Source organism: Eschrichtius robustus, chromosome 18 (genome assembly GCF_028021215.1).
Source record: "Eschrichtius robustus isolate mEscRob2 chromosome 18, mEscRob2.pri, whole genome shotgun sequence".
Classification (NCBI taxonomy): domain Eukaryota; kingdom Metazoa; phylum Chordata; class Mammalia; order Artiodactyla; family Eschrichtiidae; genus Eschrichtius; species Eschrichtius robustus.
In genome coordinates this window covers 1,614,056-1,628,364 of record NC_090841.1, presented here as the reverse complement: position 1 = coordinate 1,628,364, position 14,309 = coordinate 1,614,056, and the positions used below count along the sequence as shown (strand labels likewise).

The 14,309-nt window shown below is 41.3% G+C and overlaps 1 protein-coding gene across 3 annotated transcripts in view; it reads left to right on the top strand.

Moving 5' to 3' along the window:
* The window catches only part of XPO4 (exportin 4), a 106,367-nt gene that overhangs the window by 48,247 nt on the left and 43,811 nt on the right, over window positions 1–14,309 (top strand). For all 3 annotated transcript variants that reach the window (XM_068526571.1, XM_068526569.1, XM_068526570.1), the window contains 3 exons: window positions 3,500–3,612; window positions 7,914–8,071; window positions 8,302–8,476. In XM_068526571.1, coding sequence (XP_068382672.1) covers window positions 3,500–3,612; window positions 7,914–8,071; window positions 8,302–8,476 — 446 coding nt within the window. The remainder of the gene's footprint in view (window positions 1–3,499; window positions 3,613–7,913; window positions 8,072–8,301; window positions 8,477–14,309) is intronic.

The window sequence follows — 14,309 nt, the reverse complement described above, 5'->3', positions numbered from 1 at the left end:
GTGTGCTGACTACAACGTGTGTTTCTTGTTTGAATAGCACTGTTCTTAAAAATTTGTTCCATTCATTACTGTACTGTTCTTTTTGCTGTTTTTATGTTAAGTTTGTATTAAAATGCTTTTGAAGATAATTACATGTTCTTTTCGTAGAGAGAGAGAGATTATTTATAACTGAGTCATACAGTTGTGTCTCACTGTACACACTGGAGCATGTGTTCGTTCTTATTATGAACAACTCGTACCGGGTGGCAGTGCTAGGCTGGCTGGTAAAAGGGAAGGTGGGTTAGTCTGCAGTGCTGTAGGGTAACTCTGCAGAGAACAGTTAGTGTGGCCACTTCGCCAGGAGCGCTACCAGTGAGCTTTCTTAATAGGAGGCAAATGTCATGCCAGAGGTAAAGATCCTTTCCAGGTTTGGAGTTAAAAACAAAACTCACATGGAACTTTAAAATAATTATTGGAGAAAAGTGTTTTATGATTGTGTCAGATATTAAAGTCTCAGATCTCCTTGTGCTGTGGGCAACACGTAAGGAGTGACAATTCTAAAACCATGCTGGTCGTCGGCTTTTTAAGAACATTTGGCCATACAGACTGGGCACTGGGAATAGTGTGTTTAAAACCGACCAAGATCAAGAGAAGCTGACATCAGGATTAAAAATAAATAAATAAAAGATTTGAGGATTATTTTGCACCTGATGTTTAGGTGAGCAATTGCATTTAATTCCATCTCATAGCTGGAAAAAAGGCTTCTCTCAAACTTACATCCTTCTGTTTCCTCTTAATATAAGTAACTGATATCTACAAGTATTCATGGAGTGTCCACATTTTGTAACTGCATGAAAGATAGGAAAGAGATCTTGGTCTAGGTCTCATTTCCTTTTGTAATATTTATTAATCTTTGACATTAATCAACTCTCACTTGCTAAAGGACCTGGACGACCCCCTCGCTGTTTTGTAACTGGCAGGCTCGGTCAGATGCAGGACTCTTCACTCACTTGAAATGAGCTTTTCCACATTTCCAAGACTAGCGAAGTCCATAAACACCACTCTTTGCTTCCGCCCCCAGCACCCCTCCTCTGTGTTGGGCCTCTGAGGGGCCTCCGCTGCTCCTTACCTGAGGGCTGCGTGCATTTGCTCTGCGCAGGTGGCTGTGTCAGCGAGACCCAGGACAGGTGGCCTGACCGTTTTATTACGGTTCAGTGACTCTGTCTCACATCCCACCTAAGGTAAAAGTAAAATCATGACGCCGTTAGTGAGCAGATAAAGTATTAAGACATTCTGTTATTTTCTTCATGGAAAGTGTTTAGTGATTATACACATATTTTGTTTGTTAGATTTGGGTGTCTGACAGATAAACAGTTTATTACCATTTTAATGTCAGATTGCGACTCCTTAAAAAATGTAACTAGATTGTCATAATTTGTGCATCTTTGTTCAACGTAGTATTCAATATAAGTATTTAATAAATACTTTTCATTACTGAACAATTTATATACCAAAAAATTGCCTTTTCATTGATAAAATAGGACATTGAAAGTTAAGGGAATTAACCTGGAAAAGAAGTGGAATATTTTTTATGAAGTACAAAAACTTTATTGCCTTACTCTCAGGTGCTTTATTTCACGTGCTTGAGCCTCCTTGTTTTATGCCCCAACTCTTACTGTGGAAAATTCCAAAGGTGCACAGAAATAGAATACCCAGCTTCACCAGCTGTAAGTTTTATTTCCTCTCTGCTCTTCCCCCCGCCAGATTGCTGTGAAGCACATCCCAGACATCAGATAATTTCACCCACCAACGTTTCAGTTTGTTTCTCTGAAGGATAATCAAGCCCCCGTTTTTAGACAACACATGTTAAGACCTAGTGTTTAGCTGTTGTGTTGTCTTCTGGGTGAGAGCCCGGTACTAACAGCCTCACACCAGCTAGGTGCCTCGCGAGAAGATGAAGTCGTTCTAGAAGCTACGGACACACCGGTGGCTCCGGGTCAGGAGGCCCCGCGCTGATGCTGTCGCAGAGTCCGGCAGCGCCTTCCTTTTGGCCCCAGTTCTCCCTGCCCTCCACAAGGGGGCAGACAGAGGAAGAGGAAAGTGAGATTTAAAGGAACCTGGTTTGAGTTTCACTTTTATTCAGCAGTGAAGTGGAGTCATAGAACATTTCTGGAGTGATTCTTCAGAAACAAGCAGTGGCTTCTTTTCTGAAAGAACTCTTGGTGCCCCTTTTGCTCTTCAGACACAAAATAATATTAGATATTTTAAAAGGGGGTTAAACAAAAATCTTTTTTAAAAACTACCATAGCGTTGCCTTTAATTTTCTCTGTTAATGATTTGGGCTTTAATGGACGTGTAGAATTTGAACTTATATCTAATTTTTGCAAACCATAGTTTGGATAACTTGTTGAAATTTCTCATTGGGTGATGAGAATGGTCTAGCTCAGGGGTCCCCAACCTTTTTGGCACCGGGGACCGGCTTTGTGGAAGACGGTTTTTCCACGGGTGGGCCCGGGGGCGTGTTTCAGGCGGTGATGCGAGCGACGGAGGGAGGGGGTGGGGTGGTGGTGGTGGTGATGGGGGACGGCAGATGAAGCTTCACGTGCTCGCCCGCCGCTCACCTCCTGCCGTGCGGCCCGGTTCCTAACAGGCCGCGGGGCCGATGCCGGTCCTCGGCCGGGGGGTTGGGGACCCCTGGTCTAGCTGATGTATTTCTGTTGGGCATTTGATGAGCGTGGAAGGGGCGTAACGCCGTCTGTGCCCAGACAGCTTTCTCCTTTCCTGAAACCTCAGTCACCACGTCCGTGTCCTTGAATGAGTTATGTTCACAAACACCTGCAGGTGTATTTTATGGTTACTCTGTGTGGTAAAGACGGTGTTCTGTTTGAAGCAGCTTGACAGTGAACACCTGAACATCATAAGCGTTGCTTTTTAGCCTGGGATAGAGTTTTATGTAAAGTGATAATTGTCTTTGTGTGGAGTCGGATACTCTGATGTTTGGAAGTTCTTCTTCTTTGGTAGGATGTATATTTGCTCTTCCTGTTCTCTTTTTTGTTTCCCAGTAAATGTATTTCTTTTGGGAAGATGCTATTTTTCCAAGCAGACTGTATGAGACTCACATTTTGTATAAGTGGTTTTAGCTGCTGTTAAGATATTGAGGGACATGATGGGATCAACATGTAGAAGTTGGTTCTTTTCTTGCATGTGATTTGGCATCTGTTTTGCGTTAGTGTTTCTCCTCCTGTTGCCACCACTCAGATCACCTGCGCTCAGACTTTATGTACCCCTGCAGCATGACATATAATTATGATGAAACTGTTATCTACATTCCTCTAGCATTCTTTTTTCAGCACTTAATGCCTTTTATTCCTTAGCTTCAGGCGTGAATTATGTAGCATATGTGAAGAGGCTTAAACTGTTTCCATTACATTCTTTCTGGATGGCTCTGTTATATTTAGGATATACTTACATTTTAGACAAAGTCGGAATGTTATTGTGGTTGACCTTGACCCCAGCTAACTGGGCAGACATTATATAGCCATGTTTGAGTCTTCGCAAAATGTGCTCCTGAAGCCCACGGAGTCCTGGCGGGAGGCCCTTCTGGACAGCAGGGTCATGGAGCTTTTCTTTACCGTAAGTCCTGCTCTCCCTCGCCACAGGGAAGCCACAGAAAAGTGCCGCGGGAAGAATGCGTGCTTTTGTATTTTTTTTAAGTACATCAAGACAGATTGCTTTTCTCCTCCATAGCCTTCTCTCCTGATCAGTATATTTGCTTAAACAAAGATTATATAGAAATGTTTTTGCTGATTTATTAAAATGTTATATAATTATGAAGGGTTTAACGTCGTAGAGCTCAAGCTTTTTGGTCTCAGGACCTCTTTACAATCTTAAAAATCGAGGACCCCGAAGGGCTTTTGTTCATGTGGGTTATAGCTATTAGTGTTTACCACGTTAAAAATTCAAACTGAGAACTTTAAAAAATAATTTATTAATTCACTTAGAAATAGCAATACCAAACCACCGCATATTAACATAAATAACATTTCAGTGAACAAATAGCTCTGTCTTTTAAAACAAGCAGACAAGAAGTTTCGTGAGAAGAGTGGCACTGTTGACAGTTTTTCAGACCTCTCCAATGTCTGGCATCACAGAAGACAGCCAGGCCCTCTCCTCTGCTGCTGCGTCCTCCCCGTTGCAGTGTTACAGTCACGTAGAACGTGGGTGTGTGACGGTAGGAATGGAAAAGGCAAACACTGCCTTAGTGGTATTATGAGAGTAGTTTTGACCTTACAGACAACCTGACAGGGTCTCAGGAACCTTTGGGGATCCCTGGGCCACACTTTGAGAAGTGCTGTTCTAGAGCAGTACACTTTTTGTGTACTGATTAGCAGCCATGGGTTAAGTTAGTGTCACTGAATAACAGTTTATTTCAGCTGTAACTTTCAGTAGTCCTGTTTATTGTTTACTAAATATCAAGAAGTTAGAAGTGTGCTCCCATGTTTGCCCAAGAGGGCCCCCCAATGTAATAGCCAAAAGCTGGGGAAAATATGGAAAATACGTGTGTGTGTGTGTGTGTGTGTGTTTGTGTGTGTGTAGTATGTGTGTGTGTTTTGGATACAGGTTTGCAGATGTAGGGCAAGCATACAAGTTAGTTAGGTATAATGACTGGGGCAAAAGTCCAAATAAAGACCAATTAAAAAGAAAAAAGAAAGCTATTTTGCTAAATCCCAACCATTAAGTATAGTTTACCTTTTCATGTGTTTTAAAGGTACTATTCACTAGCCTTACAAATTTCACCCCGAGGTGTACATAAAAATATTTTTCTATAGAAATGTTCAGACTGAGTATTACCTTGCATTTTCTTCTTTAAATCGGAGAAATGATGGCTAAAAATGTTATCAGTATCAAAGATAATTGTAACTACATTTTAACATTCTGTTGCCTGACTCTGGCAGAAATTGTTTTGATGTGTATCCAAGTTCAGTTCTCTGTGTTGTTCATTTGACTGAAATTGGATCCCGTTCCAGCAGTTTTTGAAAAGGTGAAAAACTTGCTGGCAGTACTGGCAACAGCTCCCCTGTCGGAACAGCTGTCTGGACGCAGTAGACAGCTGCTCCTGTCAGCTGTGAGCCCCACGTGCAAATAACTTCTGCATCTGAGAGTTAACCCCTTTCACCTTGTTATTTTAACAGTTTTGTGTTTGTGGCCTGTTACTTTCATGTATGCACTTTATGAACAATTTTAATTTTGTTATTTGTTAGAAAAATGTCAGTGACTAATCTTTTTATTTCAGTTTTTTTTTTTTTTAAGTTTATTTTCAATTATGTGAATTCATTGCCTATTTGAAGCAGTTTTCCACTGCATGTCACTTTTTCTCTAGATTTGAATCGCTGCACTTACGTGTACTATGTCGTGGCCTCGAGACCCAGATGTGACCCGTCTGGGTTCAGGAGACCTTAGATGGCCTTCTGCCCCCTGCAAGTTGACAAACTTCTCCAGTTTTCTTTTTTCCATTAGGTGTTGGAGAAACCACTCTCCTTAGTCTTTCCTTTTTGACATATTCTTCCTGATCTCATTTATGGTCTCTTCTTACTCTGCTCGTTGGATAAATACTGGTGTTCCTATCTCAGTTCTCAGCTTTGCTGACTGTGTACGTGTTCCTTGGGCTTCTTTTTCCACTCGTAGCTCACCGAGCACCACGTCTGCACCAAGGACTCCTCGTCTGTATTCAGCACGGGCTGCTCCTGTGTCCCAGAGCCTCGTAATCCCCGTGCTGGGCCCTGTAACTTGGATGCCCGAAGACGTCTCGGGTTCAGTGTGTTCCCGTAGACTCAGCGTCTTACTAACGTACTTTTCTTTGTTCCTGGTCCGTATTTCTTGTCTTGCTCCTCCAGTCACCTCCCTGGGTCTTCCGCTAGACGTTGCTTTTCTTTATCCCTCGGCTTTTCCCTATTCAGGTGGTGAATTCAGGTTTTAATTTGTGTAACATAGTTCAGATATGGTAGAATTCGTTTGTAATGGAAGAAGAGCAAGAATCTACCATGTTATATAAGAATCAACCATTGATTTATCATGTGTTTTATGTGGTTCATATTTTAGGAAACATAAGTATGCCCAGTAAAGTCAGGCTCTGAGGACAGTTTCTTATTTTTATTTTATTTAATTACATAATCCATGTTGGCTATTTCTTTTGCTTCCTCATGTCTGGACCAGGATCGAGCAACCATTTGGCTGTGTGGGTGGAGAAGCAGCCCTCTCTGGTCCCAGGTTGCGTTGTCTCTGTCATGTTTAAATGTTGATAAGGTTAAAAAAAACATGGTGACAGAAATGTAGTTACAGTTTTCAGATAAGGAACTTCAGAATAAGTTGTGTTCAGAAGTTCTTGAATAGAATGGATATATGGATTTGTGATTGTACTTTAAATTTACTATATATAAAACTTAGAATGTATTTTGAAAAACCCTTGTGGTGTTCTAGACCAGGGATTGGCCGGGTAGAATATTAGGCTTTGCAGGTCATTAGTTCTCTGAGGCAGCTTCAGCTCTGCCCTCCCAGTACAAGCAGTTACAGCAAAACTTCACTGACGGCTGTTAAAACGTGAATTTTGTATAATTTTCACATGTCTTGAAATATTATTCTTTGGTTTTGTTTTTCCCAACCACATAAAAAGGTAAAAACCGTTCTTATCTCACAGGCCACCCAAAAGCAGGCAGGAGGCCAGGTCTGGCTTGTGGGCTGTGGTTTGACAACCCCTTTTCTAAACCCCTTTTAGCATGTCAGTAGATAAATTAACTTTGTAACTTAACAGCGAGTTTTTAATATTTTAAATTTCTTAGAACCTTAAGAAGTTCAGGAATTAAAGATTAATGGAATCAACCAGTGAATTAAGGGTTTATGAGTGTTCACTGTGTCCCCGCACTGTACCAGTGAATAGTTGGGAAACATCCTAACTTCAAGTAATTGATAAATGATTTGCAGAGTCAGAGTGAAATTACCTGACACAGAGAATAAATGTTTAAATTGTGTGACACTCAGAAAGCACAGAGATTTGTGTAGGGAAAGAGGGGCTGGAAAAGTCAAATCCTTGTGGAAAGTAGAAAGTGGCCACAGTAAATGTGGTGGATTAAGATAAACAATTACCTGTGATTTTTCTGCTAAAAATATTTTCCTTGGCTGTTTTAATTATGTAAGTCTGAGAATATTAATGACACTGTAAAATTAGGGAGCAGTATTTTGGGAGTGTTTCCTTCATCGGAACACTGTATGCCAGGTGTTTCACCTCAGTATTGCAGCACTGAAATAAATTCTACATGAGGTTTAAAGTGAATTTAAATATAATTTAAGTAAAATTTAAACATTTAAAAAATTTATTAATAGCAGTGATATAGGATAAAATGAGATTCAAATAAATTGTAGGCAGTATCAGAGTTGATGAAAGACCATGTTAATACATTGTTTGAATGAGTGAATTTCTAGGGATTGAGGGGCATGTTGGTTTTGCGAGTGTGTAACTGTCTGCTTCCAGCGAAGCAGCGTCTATATGCTCTTGCCCGAACTTTGCTAACTTTAGCAAGAAGCTGCAGCGAGGCATAGTTAGCATAATACAGATGACTGTCGTTGCTGCTGTTTTTAGAAGAAGCAGTATGTCTGACTGGCCGGCATCTGTTTCTCTCTTTGTCATAACACGCCGGAGACAGTTCCGTTTTCAAAATGTAGGTAGCTCTCCACTGACAATTTATTGGTATGTTTAAAATCATGGCCTATAACATAAAATGGACTGCGGGACAATTTCCAAATTTACTTTGACTCGGGGATTAGTTTTCTAGAAATGCTCAGCTACAGTGACTTTTCCTCTCACCTCGTTTGGCACGATAGACGCGTGACCCTCACAAAAGAAGAATTTATGTTTATGGATTAGCGATTCTTTCTGACAGGTCCATCGGAAAATCAGAGAAGATTCCGACATGGCCCAGGACTCCCTGCAGTGCCTCGCCCAGCTAGCTTCTCTGCACGGGCCCGTCTTCCCCGACGAGGGGTCCCAAGTGGATTACCTCGCACACTTCATTGAGGGCTTACTGAATACCATCAATGGGTAGGTATCCTGGCCCTTAGAGCCAAAAAGGAGCTTCAGTTCTTCTTCATGATTCACAGTGGAGGAAAAAAGAAACTAGCGATTCCCCCGCTTTTACATTTTAGAGTAGAGCTATACGTGTCAGTTGAAATGAGTACACAGAGACGTGCCTTTGAAAATGAATGGGTGCATATTTGGAAACGAGGTACCTCTGCTCCGCTTAACGCTGACGCTCATGCCTTGGGTTGTAGAATTGAGATAGAAGATTCTGAAGCCGTGGGGATCTCCAGCATCGTCAGCAACCTGATAACCGTGTTCCCTCGCAACGTCCTCACCGCCATTCCACGCGAGCTCTTCTCGTCCTTTGTGAGCTGCCTGACGCACCTCACGTGCTCTTTCGGGCGCAGTGCTGCACTGGAGGAGGTGGTGAGTGGCTCTGACCGAACCGCGCGGTCTCGCAGGGGGACCTGCTCTGCCTCTGAAGCGTCTCTCATGGCCACTGATTGTTTTAAAGGAGTGCGTGTTTGTTTATATGTGCAAATCATTTGGCCATCTGTGCTCGGGAACATGACTTCTTAAAAATGTGTGTAAAATCACTTTAGTAGACTAAATTTTATTTGTCTCAAGATTTTATTTTATTTTATTTTATTTTTTTAATTTTGGCTGCGTTGGGTCTTCGTTGCTGCGCACGGGCTTTCTCTAGTTGCGGCGAGCGGGGGCTGCTCTTTGTTGCGGTGCGCGGGCTTCCCATTGCGGTGGCTTCTCTTGTTGCGGAGCACAGGCTGTAGGCGTGCGGGCTCAGTAGTTGTGGCTTGAGGGCTCTAGATCGCAGGCTCCGTAGTTGTGGCGCACGGGCTTAGTTGCTCTGCAGCATGTGGGATCTTCCTGGACCAGGGCTCGAACCCGTGTCCCCTGCATTGGCAGGCGGATCCTTAACCACTGCGCCACCAGGGAAGTCCCTGGTCTCAAGATTTTAAGTTGAGATAATTTAGTACCTGAAAGTAGGAAATGGAATGAAATGTTTTTATTAAAAACTATGTTGAAAGCCATTTTAATAATAAACTCTTTAAGTTCAAGGGGTGCTAGGAACTTTATGGTATGGTTGTGATTGTGTATAATTTTAAGTGTTTTTTGAGAATTTAAAAATCTTGGGCTTATCTGGAAATTATGTAAATAAAATTTGGTTCAAATAATTGTAACCCTGCTTATTTTGATTAATTTTTTTTTTTTTTGGTGCTATGGTTTTAATAATATATCTTGGTAAATTTTAATTTGCATTAAAATTAAGACCAATTACTGTAGTAAAGATGTTTTTTGGTACAGATTTTTAAATGCTTATCTTCCACATGTTATATTTAATTTGGAAAACTCGTACTAAACTCCTTGACAACACAGCTGTGTTTGTTAACAGTTACTGGGAATAACTACGTTAATCTTGGGAAGTAATTGATTTTTTCCCTGCCAAGTAGTTATTAAATTGTTGAAACTAATTTTTTTTTTTAATGAAATGTAGATCCTTTTCAAAGATTGTAAGGGTAAAAAGAATATTTGTAGACCTCTGATAGAATTTCACGTTAAGTCCTAATGGTTGTTTTGTTGGGGGTTTGGCAACACGTGTGGGAGTGATTTGTGCCCCTTCAGAGGTGTCAGAGCACGAAGAACTAGGGAATGACTGTGTTCACAACAGTGGGTGCCCCAGTGGTTTGACGGGAAAGGAACCAGGCCAGGAAGTTATTTATGTGTTGGAAAGTGTAGATCACGGAGGAATAGAAGTTTACGGGCCTCATATGTGAGGTCTGAATTTCTAGGGAGAAAAATTATGTACTAAGCATGGAAATAGAGGGAAATTTTAAGTATTTAAGCTGTACTCAAACTCTTTTCAAATGATCACAAATTCTGAATCACTTGGGTTTCACGTAACATCCCCCTTTCCCCCCACCCCCTCCCCCTTGGTTAAACAGCACGTTGATCACATGTTTAGAAACACAGCTGCCTTTTATTATAGTTTGTTTGTGGGTTAAGGGTCCTTCTAGAGGAATTGCTGGAAGATTTGTAACATTCTTGGCTTGCAGATTTGAGGTTTAGAATTTATTTATTTTGCCTAGGGGACTAACAACTTGGAAAACAATTTTTCTGCCGAGGTTTGACCTAGAGGTATTGGGACACAGGGAGCCTGGATGCGCTTTCAGAGAGTAGATGTTTAATTGTGCTTCACAGGGAGGCATGCACTGTACCTAATGGGCTTCATTCAGGAAAAGAGCTATTTCTTTTCCTTTCTTTTAATCGGTCGATTTCTTTTAATCTGTCCATGACGTTTAAAAAATGGTGTTAGAAACAATTGGTTACCCATTGAAAAAGGCAGAGGGAATAGATTTGTCTGATGCTTTTGCATGACTCATAGCAGCCAGATTGGCGAGGGTTGGTGAAGTTGAGTGCTAACGGGGGTCCTTGCACGATGAGTTACCAGAAGACTAAGCGAATCCTAAATGTATCTCAGCCACGTGGGGTTTTCATTTTGTCTGTGTGACCCGGGGGCGGGGCCTGGGGAGTGGGTGGCGGGCTGCGAGGTGCAGGGACAGACCCAGCCCAGACCCAGCCCGGCTGCGGTGGAGCTTCTGGGACGCAGGCCAGGGCACCTCGTGCACAATACATAGTTGTTGACCTGAGATGGCAAAAGGTACAAAGAAATGAGCTTATACGTAAAAATCAAAAAGTTGAGGCATATTAAAAAAAAACTGCTTTGGGGAGTCAGCGTGGTGAGAAAGATCGTGAACTTTTGAGGGAGACACTGCGGCGTGAGCCGGAAATAGTCCTCAGCTGCAGGGCCTTGGGCAGGTTGCTTCACCTTCTGTGAGCATGTTTCCTTGGGGTGTAGTTAGGATACTGGTCTCTTCTGATGTTTTGTGGGGTGGATTAACAATCTGAAAGTGCCCCTACGGTGTGCACAATGAAATGTGGAATTATAATGATACAAATGAACCTTTATAATGGGCTTTACTAACAGCCTGTATTATGTGTACTGTCCTATGAGTAAGACCAGTTCTTGAGTTTTGTGGTTTCATGCAAATCAGTAATTTTATTTATTTGTTTATTTTAAAAAATGTTGTCTTTTGTGATTTGCTCTCAAATTATATCTCGTTTTTAAAATACAGATTTATTTATTTATTTATTTTTGGCTGTGTTGGGTCTTTGTTGCTGTGCATGGGCTTCTCATTGCAGTGGCTTCTCTTGTGGCGGAGCATGGGCTTCAGTAGTTGCAGCACGCAGGCGCAGTAGTTGTGGCACATGGGCTTAGTTGCTCCGTGGCATGTAGGATCTTCCCGGACCAGGGCTCGAACCTGTGTCCCCCTGCATTGGCAGGCAGATTCTTAACCACTGTGCCATCAGGAAAGCCCCAAATCAATAATTTTAACATTAGGTTTTTAAAAGCAATTTTAATCTTGTGAAATGTTTTGTTTGTCTTTAATATTGAAAGAGTTTCTTTTCCCAAGAGGAAAACAGATTCAGCAATACACTTTTTTTTTTTCAGTTGTGCTCAGGAAGGAAGGTTTTATTTTTATTTTTTAATTTTTAAAATGTATTTATTTATTAACATCTTTATTCAAGTATAATTGCTTTACAATGGTGTGTTAACTTCTGCTTTATAACAAAGTGAATCAGCTATACATATACATACATCCCCATATCTCCTCCCTCTTGCGTCTCCCTCCCACCCTCCCTATCCCACCCCTCTAGGTGGTCACAGAGCACCAAGCTGATCTCCCTGTGCTATTCAGCTGCTTCCCACTAGCTATCGATTTTACATGTGGTAGTGTATATATGTCCATGGCACTCTCTCACTTCGTCCCAGCTTACCCTTCCCGCTCCCCATGTCTTCAAGTCCAACCTCTACGTCTGCGTCTTTATTCCTGTCCTGCCCCTAGGTTCATCAGAACCATTTTTTTTTAAAGATTCCATATATATGCGTTAGCATACGGTATTTGTTTTTCTCTTTCTGACTTACTTCACTCTGTATGACAGACTCTGGGTCCATCCACCTCACTACAAATAACTCAATTTCGTTTCTTTTTATGGCTGAGTGATATTCCATTGTATGTATGTGCCACATCTTCTTTATCCATTCATCTGTCGATGGCCACTTAGGTTGCTTCCATGTCCTGCCTATTGTAAATAGTGCTGCAATGAACATTATTGCTGGTACCCAGCAATACACTTTTGTTTTACTGTGGTATTTTTTCAGAACTATATTTATTTAGGAATACATATAGATTGTCTCTTGTTTTAGGGACTTATGTCTTAGATGGTGATTATGTTGCTGTAGCAAGAAGAAAAAAAAAGCAACTTCATGGGAAGAAAAATTCTTGATACTAACATGTATTCTTGAACTATGTCCTTGTTTGGTGGCTGTAGCGTGTGTATGAAGAGAGGCTGTTATTTATGACTGTCCTCAACTTGCAGTGAACTAAAAGTCTCTGCTCAGAAAGAGCAACTCCAGTCTTCAGCCACTTTATTCTGTTGGCTGTTAAAATTTCTTGGTGTTACTTGAGGCTTCCTGAAGCCAAGAATTTTTTCATTGCACCCGAGAAATCAAATTTTTGTCTATTGCTAGACTGGAGAGGTGAGATGGATTATAAGATGAAATTATTGCCTTAAAAATTAAAATCCTAACAAAATAATTGTTCATATTATTATATCAACTATTTTATAAAATGTTTATAATACTAGTATATGCATCTGAATTGATTCAGTGAAATTTGAAGAGAATATGGCTTGAACTCTAGACTCTCATTTGTTTCTTGGTTTCTTTTGTTGGTTAAGTTCAGCCCCCAGTAGGTTCATCAGCCAGAAGCCACATAACATGTTAACTGAACAGAGCAACCATCACGGTCCTTAAACTTTGAAGTGTGTGTGTGTGTGTGTGTGTGTGTGTGTGTACGTGCGCATGGGGGCTGTGGGTTGGATATGTAAGGGAGGTGGGAGGTGATGGTAGTAAACTTTACAAAGGAAGAACTTCACATTTAATTTTAGTACATTTGTTCCCTAACCTCAAGACCAGCAGGACAAGGTAGAAGAAGAAGAATCTTGATAAAGTTGTTGGGAAGTCCATTATAGAATGTAATGCAGTAAAATAATTTTGCAGTTCCTTAGGTGAGTGAGTGCATTTAAAGTTTAGCATTCTTAACTCAAAATCTAGTTTCTGCAGCTCGATGGATAATTTCTCTGTGGAGAGGAGGTGTGGTGAAAGAAATGCATTGAAGCCAAGTTACAAATGGAGAGGTGGGAAGCAGGAATTTGGGGGTATTTCAGGGATAAGAGGGAATAACTTACTGTCTGGAATGGTGATGTCAGTACAACACAAATGTGTGGTCGACCCTGCACCGTAACTCCCGGGGGAAGGGATGGTTTGAGAAGCCGTGCCAACTTCCCTACCCAGCATTCTGCTGGCCGGGGAGGAATGAATGGATGATAGTCCAGAGGGCGAGACAGCTGTCCAGCTGCGCTGTGTGCACTCATTTCCTCTGCTTGTTGATCAGAGAAGAATTAAATGAGATGCATGAGTAGCCTCGCACATTTAAAGTGTGCTGCTTGTTAATCCTAACCGTGGCTTTACCTCTTTTCAGGATATTTGAAAGAAAATTGGTTACTGTTACAACTTAAATACAGATTCTTATTAAAAGAAATCCTTAAAATAATTTCCGTGTTTCATTTAATCCTGGTTGGATCGTAATTTTGCCGTGCAGTGTTTCCTAACTTGTATGTGAGTCAGCCCTGGTTTTTCAATCTGCTTCCGGTCCTAGCACAGAACCAGTGTTTGTTTTACAGAATTCTCGCGCTTGAGATAGAATGTAGTGGATTTAGATTAAAGCTTATTTATTGTCATAACTGTGGTTCCATATAGTAACCTTTGTATTGCTTACAAGACTAGCATTAGAAACATAACCAGATCTAATGGGCCAGGGTTTTGAAAATGGACGCTAGAATGAGGTGGAAGAAGAGATGGCCCTCCTACCTCAGGGAAGGCAGGTGAGGCCCAGCAGTGCCGGCCCCTTGGGAGTACTGCTGGGTCAGTTCAGTTCCGTGAATATTTACCCATCACCTACCATGTGCCAGGGACTGTGTTTGATGAATATAGGTTCTTTAGCATTAAGAATTTGGAAATACATATATGTTTCCAAAAGGAAAAAGTTATGTTAATCTAGGAGTGTAACATGTAAAAACTCTCTGAAAATTACACCTCGGACTCTTGGTGTTTTTGTGG